The 20,235-nt window shown below is 46.8% G+C and overlaps 1 protein-coding gene across 1 annotated transcript in view; it reads left to right on the top strand.

Annotated features, from left to right (window-relative positions):
• The window catches only part of LOC306934453 (voltage-dependent N-type calcium channel subunit alpha-1B-like), a gene marked incomplete at its 3' end in the record, with an annotated part of 212,124 nt that overhangs the window by 119,895 nt on the left and 71,994 nt on the right, over positions 1-20,235 (top strand). The window contains 6 exon segments of the mRNA XM_079517021.1: positions 972-1,181; positions 2,780-2,956; positions 3,869-4,369; positions 5,312-5,490; positions 13,065-13,185; positions 18,471-18,600. Coding sequence (XP_079373147.1) covers positions 972-1,181; positions 2,780-2,956; positions 3,869-4,369; positions 5,312-5,490; positions 13,065-13,185; positions 18,471-18,600 — 1,318 coding nt within the window.

Genomic DNA, 20,235 nt, shown 5'->3' with positions numbered 1-20,235 from the left:
GTGCGCTACCGTTACAAGACCATGAACTTGTAAGGCGCGTGCGTCTTTCACTCTTCATAGTAATTCATATACATACAGCTATACTTGAGTTTACTGGGAATGGTTTTGCCATAAAATGTATTTAAAGTCGGTTCCAGTATGTTGACGGTAGTCATCATCACCACCACACAAGAAACAAAATGACACGCGTCATAATTTATCGCAGCTTTCGGCAAAGCTAAACAATAAAAACTGCCGTGTTAAATCACATATTTATGCAACTGTTTTGAACACTGTTTCAGAGACATTTCATTCTGATATCTATGAATTTGCATGTTGCAACTTTAAAACCTATAGTGCATTTCACACAAATTTCCACGCAAATTTCCCCTAAAACCACACCCCCGTTGACCCGAAAGAAGGAAACGCCCACATTCCTCTGAGAGTTCTTGGAGGCGCTCAAGCAAGCTCTTGTAATGAAATGGACTTGAACGTTGACCTTTTTTTTAACCTTTTATTATTTATTTATTTAAAATGTTATTTAACACATTGACTGCCATGAACCGGAAACCTGGAATGAACCGGAAGTGAAACGTCCTCCTCAATGTAAACAGATGCGTTTCTTTTTTGTTCGTGTGTGTGTGTGTGTGTGTGTGTGTGTGTGTGTGTGTGTGTGTGTGTGTGTGTGTGTGTGTGTGTGTGTGTGTGTGTGTGTGTGTGTGTGTGTGTGTGTGTGTGTGTGTGTGTGTGTGTGTGTGTGTGTGGACAAAACAAGCTTTATTCAACGGCCCCATAACTAAAGCGCCGCTGATCGTGGTCACAAAATGTATATTTCGGGTGAATTTAAATCACAATCGCGCGGAACAGCCGGTTCACGACCTTTTTGCCTTCAAAAATAAGAGTATGCAGCACTGAATACAGTATCGCAGGAAGAATGAACGCCTTAATACTTGGCAGTGTAATACTGATGTTTACCCCCCACCCCCCCCCAGTAAGGAGCAGCAGAGGTCGATGAAGGCGGTGCAGATGTCGGTGTGGGAGCAGAGGGCCAATCAGCTGCGCAGACATAACCGCTCCAGCTGCGAGGCGCTGTACAGCGAGCTGGAGCCGGAGGAGAGGCTGCTCCTGTCGGCCGCGCTCAACCTCCGGCCCGACATGAAGACACACCTGGACCGCCCCCTGGTGGTGGAGCCACGCGACGGGTAGGAGCCATGGAGTTATTACGTCAATTAATTTCAATGGTAGTTGCTCAAGTATAGGCTGTTTGAAGCACCCGGTAATAACGCTCCATAGTGCCATTAGCCTCCATGAACGTGCCTGAATCGATCGATGAACGAGCGCTCTGCGTTAAAGCTTTCGCTGAAATTGTCTGACAAAGCTTTCCCACCCGTCATCAATCTTCCGGAACGTCCTTTTCCGAGAGCTTTTATTGTTATTCTTCCAGTTTGAGGGAAAAGGAAGTTCTGATTGATTGTTCCTGCCTGTTGACTACAAAACAATACTACAACATGACGTAGCGATATCATCCTCATGACTACAAAACAATACTACAACATGATGTAACGATATCATCCTGATGACTACAAAACAATACTACAACATGACATAGCGATATCATCCTGATGACTACAAAACAACACTACAACATGACGTAGCGATATCATCCTGATGACTACAAAACAATACTACAACATGACGTAGCGATATCATCCTGATGACTACAAAACAATACTACAACATGACGTAGCGATATCATCCTGATGACTACAAAACGATACTACAACATGACGTAGCGATATCATCCTGATGACTACAAAACGATACTACAACATGACGTAGCGATATCATACGCTCCAGACCGGTTCACACAGCACTTTTGGAACAGAGACCAGGCTTTCCTCCGAGGTGGAAAGCCTGGTGAGGCGAGGTTATGGCCAAACACACCGTATTTAATAATTTTGTACGGCTAGTTCCACAATGTTTGAAAATGTATGAATAAAAAAACCATGCAGTATAATCCTGGTATCTATACTGCCTCCCCCTGGCCAGCCGGTGGCACCTGATGGAGGGGAGAGGAACTGGTTGGAATAACGTGCGACGTCCAACCGGGGAAATTCCCCCCTGTCAGGTGACAAGAAGCGGCTTGGACTCCTCATGCATTGAAGGAAACATGAGGTCAGTCCGTTGCTCTCCCCAGGTTGTCAGAGGGAGTGTAGCGCCCAGGATTACATTCGACGTTTCACCCTGGGTGGAAAAAAATGGGTTACAAAAATTGTGGGATAAAAATGTAAAAAAAAGAAAATGTATGAAAAATGTTCAACAGATGGATTTATACGGAGCCCCTGAATGGCCATGCATTCAAAATATATTTTATCTTGTACGTACAAGTTATATCTTGGGAAAACAATGAATTGTGACACTTTTTTTTTATTTTATCCCACAATTTTGCAACCAATTTTGTTCACCCAGTGTCTAATGTAATCCTGGGCGCTACACTTCCTCTGCCAACCTGCATGAGGAGTCCAAGCTGAATCTTTTCACCTGACGGGGGGGAATTTCCCTGGCCGGACGTAGCGCATGGAAGGAACACGTTATTCTGACCAGTTCCTTTCCCCTCCATCAGGCGCCCCGGCTGACCAGGGGGGAGGTAGTTTAGAGACCAGGACTGCTGCATGTTTTTTGTGAGGGTACCTACCCTAGGGCATTGTGACAATTATTGTGACAATAATTGTGTCGATTACGTCAAGCGATTGCGATCGGAGACGCCATGTGTGTAATAATTGTATGACATGGTGGACAGGTTTCCGCAGCAGGGAGGAGGCGGCGGCGGCCACCAGCACCACCATCACAACCATCACAACCACAAGCCCCGGCCACGCACGCCAGAGGATGGCGAGAACCCGCCCACCACCGCTGGCTCGGACGACGCTCCACCTCTGCAGCCTCGACGCCACCACCGCCACAGAGACAGAGACAGGTAGCCATATTTTTTTTTGAGGGGGGGACCTTTGCTGCATGCAGCAAAGGTCGTCGGGATCGGGGACTCGAACCCTTCGACGCGCTGTCAGGCATGTGCCTATGTGATATGCACAGGTATCCTTGATTAGTATCCTTTAGTTCAGGGGTGCCCAGACCTTTTTTCTTTGGCCCAGGTACACCTTGGAGAGGAGAATTACTCTCATCCTCGTAACACGGATAAGCATAGTACAGTACATACAACCACATTAGTACATTTAGATGCCATTGGAACTATTTGGAACGTCTCAATCAAAATCATTCAGACCCATTTCATAGTCCTGAACAGAAACCACTAATACCACTAATAGCCTTTTTGGTTTGTTTGTTTGGTTGGTTTTTCAAATTGCTTGTGTGCAAAAGCGGACACTATACACTTTTAAATTAGATAAACATAATTGTAATGATAACAGCATTAAGAAGATCGGAATTATTCCGTGGACCCCTGGCCCTGGCTATGCATCGCGGACCCCACTTTGATTACCGTGCCTTAACCCATTTTGGGCGGGAACCCCTGTTGGTGTTAGCATTACGTTATGCTTTAGCTATTGAAAAATAGCAGATCTACAAGCTCATAGCGCGCCACCGAGTGGCGTGCTGCGGGCTTGTAGGTCTGCTATTTTTGAAAAATCGAAGAACGACTGACATAGAAACATAGCTTTTTCAGAAAACTGTCAGGATGTAGAAGACATTTTTAGAATCTGATCTCAGGTCAAAATGGGTTAATTGATTACAGTACCTATAGTTGGTTACCTGGTATCCTAGTATATGGTTTCCAATGTACAGAATGTTCTACAGTAACTACTCACATTATCTCTGTGGAAGGGAGCTAAAAGGCCTAAATAATAGTCAAATGAAACTGTGAAATTGACAGGGAAGAGACGAACGGGACGAACGGGGAGACGGCGGGCATGAAGGACGGGAGGCACCACGTCCACCACAGCCGCGCCAAGGACCACCACGACGGAGGCCACGGGAGGGAGGGCGACGGGAAGGGGGAGCGCTCTCGCAGCCGAGACGACGGAGGAGGAGGAGGCCGGAGGCACCACCACAACCAGAGCTCCGCCGACGAGGGGGGCGGAGGAGGAGGAGGAGAGGGAGGGGAGAGAGAGCACCGGCACCACCACTCCCACCGGCAGAGCCGAGAGGGCAACAACGGGACGCTGAACGGCGGCGGCGGCAGGTCGGAGCGCAGGTCGCGGCACAAGGACGGGCGCTCGTCCACCCGGGACGGCGAGAGGTGCTCGCGGGGGGGGGAGAAGGGCACCAACGGGGGGGGGGAGAGGAGGAGGCACAGGACCCACGGAGGGTCCAGAGGCCAGTCCACGGTGGAGGGAGAGGACGCCAGTGAAAGAGAGAGAACCCACTGTAACAGGTACCGTACCAGTATGCACATGCATCACTTTTTCACCGCGACACGCCCCCCCGCCCCCGTCATCTAGACCAGGGGTTCTCAACCCGTGGGTCGCGACCCCTCGGGGGGTCGCCAAATTATTTTGGGGGGTCCCCAAATTATTTTCAAAATAAAAAAGTTTATTTTTTTGCAACTGAATGGCTGGAAAGTGGAAATGAATGAAGGTGTATGCATGTACTATGTGTACATATAGTACACATAGTACATGCATACACCTTCCCTAATGATTATATCTGGTTTCAGTATTTATTTATGGTGTATTGTCTCTATTATTAAGGTTATTGTAGCAGTCAATTTATATTGGGGGTCGGGAGGGGGCGGGGCGGGGGTCCCGAGACATTGCCAAAGCATTTCCGGGGGTCCCCGGCCAAAAAGGTTGAGAACCCCTGATCTAGACCAGTGGTTTCCAAACCTTTTCATGTCAAGGACCCCCAAATCGACATTTATTTGTAGTATACAAAGTTACAGTATGGGAGTTTATTTTTGTCGTTTGTCGTTTCAAACTCACTTTGGGTGTGTGCGATCTGTGGGAAGTATGTGTCTCTGATGTCTTATGTCTTACACAAGTAAGACGCGCGAACGCGGGAAGCGAACGCAGCTCGTAAATTGCAATAACAACAATTTAATAACAATAAAAAGTTTTTTTTTAAGTTTTTTTTTTTATGTGATTTTTTTAGTGTGTGTATGTGCGTGCGTGTGTTTTTTTTCTTTTGACGTTTTTTTTTAAGTTAAGTTTTTTTTTAAGTTAAGTTTTGTTTGTGTGTGTGTGTGTGTGTGGGTGTGTGTTTTTGTGTTGTGTGTGTTTTTTGTGTGTGATACAGCTGCGCTGTATGATACAAGAGTACCAGTTTGTTTTTTCGACGGGTTCTCATAAAATGTTAAATAAAACTCTCCCATGTGCAGGGACGGGTTTGGAGATTCTGAGGGGGACTCCCTGGCCCTCTCACCCCAACTGGGCCCCGGGGGCCCTCCTCAGTGGCCCTCCGACAGGCCTGAGGACTCTGACAACCAGAGGAACGTGAGGCGGACCGGACCCCCACTCAACGTCACCTCCCCGCCCGGCGAGACCACCTTCATCCCGAGTCAGTAACTGAGCGAGACCACTGGGAGAGACCGTTTGCATTTTGGGACACATTCTGCCATGTTGCTAAACTAAAGCCACACAATACGTAGTTGCACAACAGTGTGGCGCCTCAAAAGTGTTGATCTCAGTGGTTTTCAACCCTTTTCATATCAAGGTCCATTATTTATCCCATTTAGACCTGAGAACGGCATTTGTAGAAATGCTTTCTAAATCATGACAGTTTTCTGAAAAACCCATGTTTCTATGTCAGTCAAACATTCTCAAACATTTTCATATCAAGGACCCCCAAGATTATCTGTAATTGGCCGCCGACCCCCATCTGGAAATATGTTGTTCCAGGGAACCCCCCAGAAGCAAAGATTTGAGTTAAAAACGATCGCTCTGAAAGAATATATATTCAAAGATTTGCACTACATTCTCAAGATTTTTCAAAAATGGCAGACCTACAAGCTCGTAGCGCTATGAGCAGGTGCCGTGCTATGAGCTTGTAGATCTGCTATTTTTCAATAGCTAAAGTATGACATAATGCTTGAAACACCAAAAGGGGTTCCCGCCCAAAATGGGTTATTGGGCATCTAAGCCACGGACCACCATTTCTGATGAGATGCAGCCTCTCGGACCAAAGACTAATATTTTGTTATCGTTCAACGTTGGATAAAACTTTGTCCACAATTCCATGCTCTTTTGACCTTGGTACCATTAGGAGAGATAACAGGCAAACTTTGATCAAAATAACAATTCTTCCACGTTCTCTAATTGTGTAGACTTCTCGTAAATGAGGTAATGCAGATGTTTAACAATTATTTTATTCTTGAGAGCGTAACGTGACACATGGTGTAACTTTACGCTCTTTTAAGAGTCCATCATTTAGCTGGGAACCACCTTGGAACCCTCTCAAGGACGGTTGAAAACAGTGTTGTTTTAGCTGGGAACCACCTTGGAACCCTCTCAAGGACGGTTGAAAACAGTGTTGTTTTAGCTGGGAACCACCTTGGAACCCTCTCTCAAGGACGGTTGAAAACAGTGTTGTTTTAGCTGGGAACCACCTTGGAACCCTCTCTCAAGGACGGTTGAAAACAGTGTTGTTTTAGCTGGGAACCACCTTGGAACCCTCTCTCAAGGACGGTTGAAAACAGTGTTGTTTTAGCTGGGAACCACCTTGGAACCCTCTCTCAAGGACGGTTGAAAACAGTGTTGTTTTAGCTGGGAACCACCTTGGAACCCTCTCAAGGACGGTTGAAAACGGTGTTGTTTTAGCTGGGAACCACCTTGGAACCCTCTCAAGGACGGTTGAAAACAGTGTTGTTTTAGCTGGGAACCACCTTGGAACCCTCTCTCAAGGACGGTTGAAAACAGTGTTGTTTTAGCTGGGAACCACCTTGGAACCCTCTCAAGGACGGTTGAAAACGGTGTTGTTTTAGCTGGGAACCACCTTGGAACCCTCTCTCAAGGACGGTTGAAAACAGTGTTGTTTTAGCTGGGAACCACCTTGGAACCCTCTCTCAAGGACGGTTGAAAACAGTGTTGTTTTAGCTGGGAACCACCTTGGAACCCTCTCTCAAGGACGGTTGAAAACAGTGTTGTTTTAGCTGGGAACCACCTTGGAACCCTCTCAAGGACGGTTGAAGACAGTGTTGTTTTAGCTGGGAACCACCTTGGAACCCTCTCAAGGACGGTTGAAAACAGTGTTGTTTTAGCTGGGAACCACCTTGGAACCCTCTCTCAAGGACGGTTGAAGACAGTGTTGTTTTAGCTGGGAACCACCTTGGAACCCTCTCTCAAGGACGGTTGAAAACAGTGTTGTTTTAGCTGGGAACCACCTTGGAACCCTCTCTCAAGGACGGTTGAAGACAGTGTTGTTTTAGCTGGGAACCACCTTGGAACCCTCTCTCAAGGACGGTTGAAAACAGTGTTGTTTTAGCTGGGAACCACCTTGGAACCCTCTCAAGGACGGTTGAAAACAGTGTTGTTTTAGCTGGGAACCACCTTGGAACCCTCTCAAGGACGGTTGAAAACAGTGTTGTTTTAGCTGGGAACCACCTTGGAACCCTCTCAAGGACGGTTGAAAACAGTGTTGTTTTATCTGGGAACCACCTTGGAACCCTCTCAAGGACGGTTGAAAACAGTGTTGTTTTAGCTGGGAACCACCTTGGAACCCTCTCTCAAGGACGGTTGAAAACAGTGTTGTTTTAGCTGGGAACCACCGTGGAACCCTCTCAAGGACGGTTGAAAACAGTGTTGTTTTAGCTGGGAACCACCTTGGAACCCTCTCTCAAGGACGGTTGAAAACAGTGTTGTTTTAGCTGGGAACCACCTTGGAACCCTCTCTCAAGGACGGTTGAAAACAGTGTTGTTTTAGCTGGGAACCACCTTGGAACCCTCTCTCAAGGACGGTTGAAAACAGTGTTGTTTTAGCTGGGAACCACCTTGGAACCCTCTCTCAAGGACGGTTGAAAACAGTGTTGTTTTAGCTGGGAACCACCTTGGAACCCTCTCTCAAGGACGGTTGAAAACAGTGTTGTTTTAGCTGGGAACCACCTTGGAACCCTCTCTCAAGGACGGTTGAAGACAGTGTTGTTTTAGCTGGGAACCACCTTGGAACCCTCTCTCAAGGACGGTTGAAAACAGTGTTGTTTTAGCTGGGAACCACCTTGGAACCCTCTCTCAAGGACGGTTGAAGACAGTGTTGTTTTAGCTGGGAACCACCTTGGAACCCTCTCTCAAGGACGGTTGAAAACAGTGTTGTTTTAGCTGGGAACCACCTTGGAACCCTCTCAAGGACGGTTGAAAACAGTGTTGTTTTAGCTGGGAACCACCTTGGAACCCTCTCAAGGACGGTTGAAAACAGTGTTGTTTTAGCTGGGAACCACCTTGGAACCCTCTCAAGGACGGTTGAAAACAGTGTTGTTTTAGCTGGGAACCACCTTGGAACCCTCTCAAGGACGGTTGAAAACAGTGTTGTTTTAGCTGGGAACCACCTTGGAACCCTCTCTCAAGGACGGTTGAAAACAGTGTTGTTTTAGCTGGGAACCACCTTGGAACCCTCTCAAGGACGGTTGAAAACGGTGTTGTTTTAGCTGGGAACCACCTTGGAACCCTCTCAAGGACGGTTGAAAACAGTGTTGTTTTAGCTGGGAACCACCTTGGAACCCTCTCTCAAGGACGGTTGAAAACAGTGTTGTTTTAGCTGGGAACCACCTTGGAACCCTCTCAAGGACGGTTGAAAACGGTGTTGTTTTAGCTGGGAACCACCTTGGAACCCTCTCTCAAGGACGGTTGAAAACAGTGTTGTTTTAGCTGGGAACCACCTTGGAACCCTCTCTCAAGGACGGTTGAAAACAGTGTTGTTTTAGCTGGGAACCACCGTGGAACCCTCTCAAGGACGGTTGAAAACAGTGTTGTTTTAGCTGGGAACCACCTTGGAACCCTCTCTCAAGGACGGTTGAAAACAGTGTTGTTTTAGCTGGGAACCACCGTGGAACCCTCTCAAGGACGGTTGAAAACAGTGTTGTTTTAGCTGGGAACCACCTTGGAACCCTCTCTCAAGGACGGTTGAAAACAGTGTTGTTTTAGCTGGGAACCACCTTGGAACCCTCTCTCAAGGACGGTTGAAAACAGTGTTGTTTTAGCTGGGAACCACCTTGGAACCCTCTCTCAAGGACGGTTGAAAACAGTGTTGTTTTAGCTGGGAACCACCTTGGAACCCTCTCTCAAGGACGGTTGAAAACAGTGTTGTTTTAGCTGGGAACCACCTTGGAACCCTCTCTCAAGGACGGTTGAAAACAGTGTTGTTTTAGCTGGGAACCACCTTGGAACCCTCTCTCAAGGACGGTTGAAGACAGTGTTGTTTTAGCTGGGAACCACCTTGGAACCCTCTCTCAAGGACGGTTGAAAACAGTGTTGTTTTAGCTGGGAACCACCTTGGAACCCTCTCTCAAGGACGGTTGAAGACAGTGTTGTTTTAGCTGGGAACCACCTTGGAACCCTCTCTCAAGGACGGTTGAAAACAGTGTTGTTTTAGCTGGGAACCACCTTGGAACCCTCTCAAGGACGGTTGAAAACAGTGTTGTTTTAGCTGGGAACCACCTTGGAACCCTCTCAAGGACGGTTGAAAACAGTGTTGTTTTAGCTGGGAACCACCTTGGAACCCTCTCAAGGACGGTTGAAAACAGTGTTGTTTTAGCTGGGAACCACCTTGGAACCCTCTCAAGGACGGTTGAAAACAGTGTTGTTTTAGCTGGGAACCACCTTGGAACCCTCTCTCAAGGACGGTTGAAAACAGTGTTGTTTTAGCTGGGAACCACCTTGGAACCCTCTCAAGGACGGTTGAAAACGGTGTTGTTTTAGCTGGGAACCACCTTGGAACCCTCTCAAGGACGGTTGAAAACAGTGTTGTTTTAGCTGGGAACCACCTTGGAACCCTCTCTCAAGGACGGTTGAAAACAGTGTTGTTTTAGCTGGGAACCACCTTGGAACCCTCTCAAGGACGGTTGAAAACGGTGTTGTTTTAGCTGGGAACCACCTTGGAACCCTCTCTCAAGGACGGTTGAAAACAGTGTTGTTTTAGCTGGGAACCACCTTGGAACCCTCTCTCAAGGACGGTTGAAAACAGTGTTGTTTTAGCTGGGAACCACCTTGGAACCCTCTCTCAAGGACGGTTGAAAACAGTGTTGTTTTAGCTGGGAACCACCTTGGAACCCTCTCTCAAGGACGGTTGAAAACAGTGTTGTTTTAGCTGGGAACCACCTTGGAACCCTCTCTCAAGGACGGTTGAAAACAGTGTTGTTTTAGCTGGGAACCACCTTGGAACCCTCTCTCAAGGACGGTTGAAAACAGTGTTGTTTTAGCTGGGAACCACCTTGGAACCCTCTCTCAAGGACGGTTGAAAACAGTGTTGTTTTAGCTGGGAACCACCTTGGAACCCTCTCTCAAGGACGGTTGAAAACAGTGTTGTTTTAGCTGGGAACCACCTTGGAACCCTCTCTCAAGGACGGTTGAAAACAGTGTTGTTTTAGCTGGGAACCACCTTGGAACCCTCTCTCAAGGACGGTTGAAAACAGTGTTGTTTTAGCTGGGAACCACCTTGGAACCCTCTCTCAAGGACGGTTGAAAACAGTGTTGTTTTAGCTGGGAACCACCTTGGAACCCTCTCAAGGACGGTTGAAAACAGTGTTGTTTTAGCTGGGAACCACCTTGGAACCCTCTCTCAAGGACGGTTGAAAACAGTGTTGTTTTAGCTGGGAACCACCTTGGAACCCTCTCAAGGACGGTTGAAAACAGTGTTGTTTTAGCTGGGAACCACCTTGGAACCCTCTCAAGGACGGTTGAAGACAGTGTTGTTTTAGCTGGGAACCACCTTGGAACCCTCTCTCAAGGACGGTTGAAAACGGTGTTGTTTTAGCTGGGAACCACCTTGGAACCCTCTCTCAAGGACGGTTGAAAACAGTGTTGTTTTAGCTGGGAACCACCGTGGAACCCTCTCAAGGACGGTTGAAAACAGTGTTGTTTTAGCTGGGAACCACCTTGGAACCCTCTCTCAAGGACGGTTGAAGACAGTGTTGTTTTAGCTGGGAACCACCGTGGAACCCTCTCAAGGACGGTTGAAAACGGTGTTGTTTTAGCTGGGAACCACCTTGGAACCCTCTCAAGGACGGTTGAAAACAGTGTTGTTTTAGCTGGGAACCACCTTGGAACCCTCTCTCAAGGACGGTTGAAAACAGTGTTGTTTTAGCTGGGAACCACCTTGGAACCCTCTCAAGGACGGTTGAAAACGGTGTTGTTTTAGCTGGGAACCACCTTGGAACCCTCTCTCAAGGACGGTTGAAAACAGTGTTGTTTTAGCTGGGAACCACCTTGGAACCCTCTCTCAAGGACGGTTGAAAACAGTGTTGTTTTAGCTGGGAACCACCTTGGAACCCTCTCTCAAGGACGGTTGAAAACAGTGTTGTTTTAGCTGGGAACCACCTTGGAACCCTCTCAAGGATGGTTGAAAACAGTGTTGTTTTAGCTGGGAACCACCTTGGAACCCTCTCAAGGATGGTTGAAAACAGTGTTGTTTTAGCTGGGAACCACCTTGGAACCCTCTCTCAAGGACGGTTGAAAACAGTGTTGTTTTAGCTGGGAACCACCTTGGAACCCTCTCTCAAGGACGGTTGAAAACAGTGTTGTTTTAGCTGGGAACCACCTTGGAACCCTCTCTCAAGGATGGTTGAAAACAGTGTTGTTTTAGCTGGGAACCACCTTGGAACCCTATCAAGGACGGTTGAAAACAGTGTTGTTTTAGATGGGAACCACCTTGGAACCCTCTCAAGGACGGTTGAAAACAGTGTTGTTTTAGCTGGGAACCACCTTGGAACCCTATCAAGGACGGTTGAAAACAGTGTTGTTTTAGCTGGGAACCACCTTGGAACCCTCTCAAGGACGGTTGAAAACGGTGTTGTTTTAGCTGGGAACCACCTTGGAACCCTCTCTCAAGGACGGTTGAAAACAGTGTTGTTTTAGCTGGGAACCACCTTGGAACCCTCTCTCAAGGACGGTTGAAAACAGTGTTGTTTTAGCTGGGAACCACCTTGGAACCCTCTCTCAAGGATGGTTGAAAACAGTGTTGTTTTAGCTGGGAACTACCTTGGAACCCTCTCTCAAGGACGGTTGAAAACAGTGTTGTTTTCGTCGACTAAAACTAAGACGAAAAATGTCCGTCGACTACCTTTATTCACTGACGAAAACTAAATGGAAACTAAATGAAAACTAAGCTATGATGACTAAAACTAAGACTAAATATACTGACGATTTCGTCAACAAATAAAAACTAGACTAAAATGTTAGGAAGGGACTAGTGGACAAGAGATGCAGTATAAGTCATTTTACACTTGGTTGCATGCTGAAAATATCAGATCTACAGGCTCACAACGCGTCGCAGCGCGAGCTTGTAGATCGGCTATTTTCAGCAAGTGTAAAATCAGCCTTTTACGACGGCATCAAGGCCCGCCAAAACACATTTTAGTCTGCTAAATCAACTGTAGATTTAGTCGACTAAAATCTTATGACATTTAGTCGACTAAAACTAGACTAAAACACCAAAACATTCCAGGTGACTAAAATGTGACTAAAACTAAATTAAAACTATTGAAGAGACTACGACTAAAACTAAAATCAAAATGTGCTGCCAAAAACGACACTGGTGCGCCTGGTGCATATAACACCACACGCCACGTCATACATAACATGCCGTCACATGTGCGTTAGGGCATTAAGCAACTAGTCGACTAGTTTACTAGTCGACTAGTTTACTAGTCCACTAGTAAATCCACTAGTCGACCTTGTTGGTACTAGTTGACTAGTTGATAAGAAGAAAAAAAAGATCAGGTAGATTATAGTTATAGTCACCATGTACACAGTTTTTCAATGTACAAATATTTATAAAAAAAAAAGAAAACAAATATATATATTTTTTACATAATAGGTAATAGGTAGTTAAACGACTAGTCGACTAGTAAACTAGGCAACTAGTCAACTAGTAAAAATGACTAGAAGTGAATGCCCTAATGTGCGTCCATCAATCTCTCCCTGCAGTGAACAGTATGGACTGTGAGACCATGCCCATGAATGAGAAGATCCTGGAGGACTTGAGCCAGTGTGGACCCAAACCAATCCTGCCGTACAGCTCCATGTTCGTCTTCGGACAGACCAATCTGTGAGTTGAACCGACCCACATTACTGTACATCCATGTATGACCTCTTGTTTATAGACAATTACGCGAATTGCGTAATTGTGTAACTTGTGCAAGGTGGAACATTTTTCCAACCCATGGATTTGCACCACAGTGAACAGAGTAACAGCCAGTGTGTGTGTGTGTGTGTGTGTGTGTGTGTGTGTGTGTGTGTGTGTGTGTGTGTGTGTGTGTGTGTGTGTGTGTGTGTGTGTGTGTGTGTGTGTGTGTGTGTGTGTGTGGGGGGGGGGAAATATTGCTTCAACCGAAAATGACAAGCTTCCCGGGCGCGATTCGAGCAACGTGATTATTTATTTTGATCACGTCTGGTGGTGTGACTACATACACCTTCAGGCTATAACTGTCACTGTAACGAAGACTCTGACTAGGACGTTGGGCTATATGATATATGACATGTTTAGTATGACAATCCCTATATTTGGGCCCGAGCCGACCTAGTGCTGATATCGATAGATATGGTAGAACCATATATGGATAGAACCATATATGGATAGATCTAACTGGCTTAGTCATCGTGACAAGCCTGGTCGGAGAATATATAGAGGGTCGGCTTCAGGGAGAAGGCAGAAGTCAAAGCATCCTGGTTTAAGTTCTAACCGGACACCACTGCGGGGGTCCTAAGCTAAGTAATCAGCAATACAGCCTTGAGCTATTTTATATGGTCCTTCTTGAGTACGGATTAGGGCTTGCCGCAGTAACGGGATGTTGAAGTCTTCCAGACACATACGAACCAAGGTATCTGGCTTTACAACCCATATACCTTGAGTAGCTTCTATGACTCAGTGGCAAGATTCTAACCAGTTGGTAACCCAGTCGCTGCCAGAGTCTGAACACTCTGGCAGTCCTGGCTGCTCCGCAGGTGAGCAGCAGCATCTCGAAGTGGTGAGATGCACTCTGTTGCCGCCAGAGCATGAACGCTCTGGCGGTCCTGGCTGCTCCTTAGGTGAGCAGCAGGGTCTCGAAGCTGTGAGACCCACTCTGTTGCCGCCAGAGCATGAACGCTCTGGCGGTCCTGGCTGCTCCGCAGGTGAGCAGCAGCATCTCGAAGTGGTGAGATTGCACTCTGTTGCCGCCAGAGCATGAACGCTCTGGCGGTCCTGGCTGCTCCTTAGGTGAGCAGCAGGGTCTCGAAGCTGTGAGACCCACTCTGTTGCCGCCAGAGCATGAACGCTCTGGCGGTCCTGGCTGCTCCGCAGGTGAGCAGCAGCATCTCGAAGTGGTGAGATTGCACTCTGTTGCCGCCAGAGCATGAACGCTCTGGCGGTCCTGGCTGCTCCTTAGGTGAGCAGCAGGGTCTCGAAGCTGTGAGACCCACTCTGTTGCCGCCAGAGCATGAACGCTCTGGCGGTCCTGGCTGCTCCGCAGGTGAGCAGCAGCATCTCGAAGTGGTGAGATTGCACTCTGTTGCCGCCAGAGCATGAACGCTCTGGCGGTCCTGGCTGCTCCCTAGGTGAGCAGCAGCGTCTCGAAGCTGTGAGACCCACCCGGTTACCAGAATCTGGATGCCAGAATCTCGGAGCCGTGAGACCTCCCCGGCCCTTAGAGTCAGAGAGCACTGGTGATGTGCAGGAAAGAGAGAGCACTGGTGATGTGCAGAGCACTGGTGATGTGCAGGAGAGAGAGCACTGGTGAGGTGCAGGAGAGAGAGCACTGGTGATGTGCAGAGTACTGGTGATGTGCAGGAGAGAGAGAGAGAGCACTGGATATGATCACCTCCCTGAAAGTAGCCAGGATTTAAGTGATGGCGTCGTGTTGTAGACGCCAGGGTCGAAGTGGTGGCGTGGTGTTGTAGACGCCAGGGTCGAAGTGGTGGCGTGGTCTTGTAGACGCCAGGGCTGAAGTGATGGCGTCGTGTTGTAGACGCCAGGGTCGAAGTGATGGCGTCGTGTTGTAGACGCCAGGGTTGAAGTGATGGCGTGGTGTTGTAGAAGCCTGGGTCCGAAGTTGTGGACCACCTTTGATACGGTCAAGAGGGCGTTACTTCAAACTGGAACTGCATGGATTGGCTGACTCTGACCCGTTGACAGGGAACGCCCTTAATGGGTGGCATGTGATTTGATCTTGAGGTTTGTATGACCCACCGTAACGTCAAAGGAAGAAAGCGGGACGCCTGGACGCCCTCAATGGGGTGGTCTGAATGGCTGACGCTTGAGGTTCAAGCCTCCGTATGCTTGTAGTGGGGTGGCCTGAGGGGTCTACTGCTCAAGCCTTCTAGATATGGTACAGATTTCCATGGGAAATCTGGGGGTGGCAGAGTGTAACGAAGGCTTTCACCTAGAGCCTTATATGTCATTAGGGCCAGAAGGCTCTGGTGGATATCATGAGAGCATTGTCTGGACAGCATGATGATGCAAGGGCATCGGAGCTATATCAACCCTCCCATAGACGTTGGAGCAGTCGGAGGACGGCAGCGGCCTCGTTCACCGATAGGATATCGAGATGAAAGTGCAAGCTGACAGACCAGAAGTCCAGGTTCATAGGGACCGAAGTAGTCCAGCAAGGAGGCTGGACGGCCACTCTCGCAGAAATGACCATGAGCATAACCGGAGACGAACAGTCATCATGCATGGTACGGTAGTAGCACCCAATTCTGCCGATCGTACACCAAGTAACCAGCAAGACGGCAAGAAGCCGCATTGTCAGTACTGTAATAACGGCACACACCATCTTGGGGTATGCGGCAGGTTTAAACGACGAATGGCGAAACGAGATTTGATATGACAGATGAAGCTGTGTTATTATCAGCAATGGACGTCGTCATCAGGCAAGAAACTGTAAACTACAGACTAGGAGTGAACTGTGGTGGAAGGCACCCTCTGGCTTTTCACAGTATTAATAGGAGCCGGACCCGGTTGAACCGGAGAGCAGATGAACATTTGCGGAACCCTAGGACACCTAAGATTGAGACGGGACAAGAGGAATTACCGCAGCCAGCTTTTACAATCTTGACTATAGCAGGAGAGTCCTTGCATGTGGGCTATCCACCGCCTAAAGGGAGAAATGTCATGTTAGTTCTAATTTGCAATTATGGCAAAGTAATGGAAGGATATGCAGTTCTGGATGATGGTTCGGGGCGAACCATTTTGTTACACACAGTTGCCAAGTCGGATTGAGGGGTCAACCTGAAGAGTTGCGTATCAGAATCATGAGAGATCTTCAAGTTTTGCACGGGGTGGCTGTATCTTCTGAGGTATCTCCTGCCGTACAGCCAAACCAAGTCAATAATATTGAGGGAGCATTGATCGCCAAATAGCTTGGATTGTGAGCATACACAGATCGTCAGCAGACTAATGGAGAGAGATTAACATCTTCGAGAGCCTCCCTTGCTGGATAACTACCAGGCCTGGCCTGTTAGAACCTAGCCGAAAGAAAGGACAATTGTCTGAGTCTTCTGGATGCGGTATAGATTTCAACGTGAAATCTGGGGTGGCTGTAACGAAGACTCTGACTAGGACGTTGGGCTATATGATATATGACATGTTTAGTATGACAATCCCTATATTTGGGCCCGAGCCGACCTAGTGCTGATATCGATAGATATGGTAGAACCATATATGGATAGAACCATATATGGATAGATCTAACTGGCTTAGTCATCGTGACAAGCCTGGTCGGAGAATATATAGAGGGTCGGCTTCAGGGAGAAGGCAGAAGTCAAAGCATCCTGGTTTAAGTTCTAACCGGACACCACTGCGGGGGTCCTAAGCTAAGTAATCAGCAATACAGCCTTGAGCTATTTTATAGTCACAGTGACACACAGGCACTGTCTGACGGTGAAATCGCTTGGTTTAACCCATTTTGGGCGGGAGGAACCCCTTTTGGTGTTAGCATTATGTTATGCTTTAGCTATTGAAAAATAGCAGATCTACAAGCTCGTAGCGCGCCACCGAGTGGCGCGCTACGAGCTTGTAGGTCTGCTATTTTTGAAAAATCAAAGAACCACTGACATAGAAACATAGCTTTTTCAGAAAACTGTCAGGATGTAGAAGACATTTTTAGAATCTGATCTCAGGTCAAAATGGGTTAATAGCTGGTCACACAATCTACTATAGTCTATGGGTTCAGTGTTTATAAGTGGTATAATTCTTCATTGTCTGGCTGCTGCAGCATAAATAATCGATATGACATTTAGACCGCAATAGCAGATATTGTTTGGCCAGTCCACTTCCCATTTGTATTGTTCATTTATTAACTATGGTCTGGAGTTTCCATAGAGGGCAAATCATCTCAAAACGACAAATGTCCATGATGCCCCACCGTTCTTCAAAGATGGCATTAATTAAAGATTAAAGTCCTACTATTTGTCATTATTGTTGTCACATACTACATTGCTGAATGCGAAATGTGTTCTCCGCATTCGACCCATCTCTTGGAGCAGTGAGCCACAGCCGTGCCGCGCTCGGGAATCATTTGATTAGTTGATGTAACCCCCCCCCCCCCCAATCGAACCCTTGATGCTGAGTGCCAAGCAGGGAGGCCTTTGGGTCCCGTTCTTTTGTATTTATGTTTCTATTAGTATTATTTATGTTCTATTTGATAGTATGCTGCATCCACCAACTGGTGAAGCCACCGCAGGTTGTGCACTGCTGTTATCTCCATATTTTAAGCACAACATAGAGAAAATAGTTGATCTACGAGCTATTTTTGAATATATAAACATACAAAATAAGTGCCTCGAAAGTGCGTGCGTGCGTGCGTGCGTGCGTGCGTGCATCTAGTAGAGTAGCCATCCGTATATTAGGGGTGGGCTTACAAAAAATATCACAATATTTTTTCAAGCAGTATCACGATACACACTATTATCACGATATTTCAAGCATTTTTCTACTTAACAGTACAACCACCTACAAGGTAACAAAAACTAATAGAAAAAGGAGTAACAGACCAATTAGAAGTATAAAATAATATATAACTGCAAATCATATAGAATGTGCGATGCATGCACTGTATCACGATATACCGGTGTACGATATCTCTGAACCGGCATATCGTGGAAACATTGTATTGTCTCGACGATATTTATCACCATATCGCCCACCCACTCTTATCAAACCATGCAAAGTGTGTACATCCATACTGTATGTTGTGTAAATTCTTATGACTTCATGAATTGTATTTATGGTACATGAAATGTATGAAATGTATGCCTTTCTGGGTATTTCTTTGACTGTCTTTCTCCCTCTCCTACTCTTCCCCCCCCTCACCCCCCTCTCTCTCTCTCTCCCTCTCCCTATCTCTCTCGCCCCAGAGTGAGGAGGTTGTGTCACTACATCGTGAGCCTACGCTATTTTGAGATGTGTATTCTGGTAGTGATCGCAATGAGTAGCATTGCTTTGGCTGCGGAGGACCCTGTCCAGCCTGACGTCCCGTTCAACCAAGTGAGACACGCACGCACGCACGCACGCACGCACGCACGCACGCACGCACGCACGCACGCACGCACACACACACATACATACACATTTGAAATGCTTTATCTTAAAGCATCTGAATTCAATTATGTCACATCAAAATCAGATCAAATCGGTCAATTATTAAAAAAACCACAAGATACAATTTATTGTCCAAACAAACATCTACTAGTGCTTCAAACGAGAGGGAATTCCCCGCTTGGCCAAGAGAAGATGTTCTGCTCATGGGCTCCAGGCAGCACTACTTCTAGTGTAATTCTCATGAGCTCCAGGCAGCACTACTTCTAGCGTAATTCTCATGGGCTCCAGGCAGCACTACTTCTAGTGTAATTCTCATGGGCTCCAGGCAGCACTACTTCTAGTGTAATTCTCATGAGCTCCAGGCAGCACTACTTCTAGTGTAATTCTCATGAGCTCCAGGCAGCACTACTTCTAGTGTAATTCTCATGGGCTCCAGGCAGCACTACTTCTAGTGTAATTCCCATGAGCTCCAGGCAGCACTACTTCTAGTGTAATTCTCATGGGCTCCAGGCAGCACTACTTCTAGTGTAATTCCCATGAGCTCCAGGCAGCACTACTTCTAGTGTAATTCTCATGAGCTCCAGGCAGCACTACTTCTAGTGTAATTCTCATGAGCTCCAGGCAGCACTACTTCTAGTGTAATTCTCATGGGCTCCAGGCAGCACTACTTCTAGTGTAATTCTCATGAGCTCCAGGCAGCACTACTTCTAGTGTAATTCTCATGAGCTCCAGGCAGCACTACTTCTAGTGTAATTCTCATGAGCTCCAGGCAGCACTACTTCTAGTGTAATTCTCATGAGCTCCAGGCAGCACTACTTCTAGTGTAATTCTCATGAGCTCCAGGCAGCACTAATTCTAGTGTAATTCTTATGAGCTTCAGACAATGCTTCTAATGCAGTGGTTTTTTCAACCATTTTCATATCAAGGCCCATTTTTTATTCTGCATTTGAGCCACGGAGCCATGGACCATTTCATGACATTTAACCTCTCAGGCCCAAAAACTATAAGAATATTATCCATGCTGTATTGATGTTGGTAGTGGTACCATTAGGTACATTAGGTACCATTAGGAGAGATACAAATATAGTTCTTCTACATTCTCTAATTGTGTAGACTTCTTGTAAATTAAGTAATGCTGATTTTTAACAATAATGTAGCTCTTTAAATTGTAAATGGATTTGGTTTCATTTTACGCTCTCAAGAGTTAAAGATCTATATAAGAGTCCATTTGGTTACCAACTGTACATCATCATTTGGTTGGGGACCACCTGGAACCCCCTCAGGGACCACTGGTGGTCCCCGGACCACTGGTTGAAAACCTCAACATTTTCTCAATGGAAGAGTGACGAGACCATGGGCTCCATTTCCGTCACCGCTAAACCCCTTATCCCTAAACTTCTTTGCCTTTTTTACTATTTTGAAAAACATTTTTGAATAGTTCAGCTAGCCTCTACAGTCTACATTGACACGTTGTGAGCTTGTAGACTGGCCATTTTAACTATTCAAAAATGTTTTGCAAAATAGGAAAAAAAGGCAAAGAAGTTTAGGGGTAAGGGGTTTAGCGCCAGCGGTGACGAAAAT

The sequence above is a fragment of the Electrona antarctica genome (genome assembly GCF_951216825.1).
Source record: "Electrona antarctica genome assembly, chromosome: 12".
NCBI lineage: Eukaryota > Metazoa > Chordata > Actinopteri > Myctophiformes > Myctophidae > Electrona > Electrona antarctica.
The sequence above is the reverse complement of the archived record's forward strand: the minus strand, read 5'-3'. Positions and strand labels throughout refer to the sequence as shown.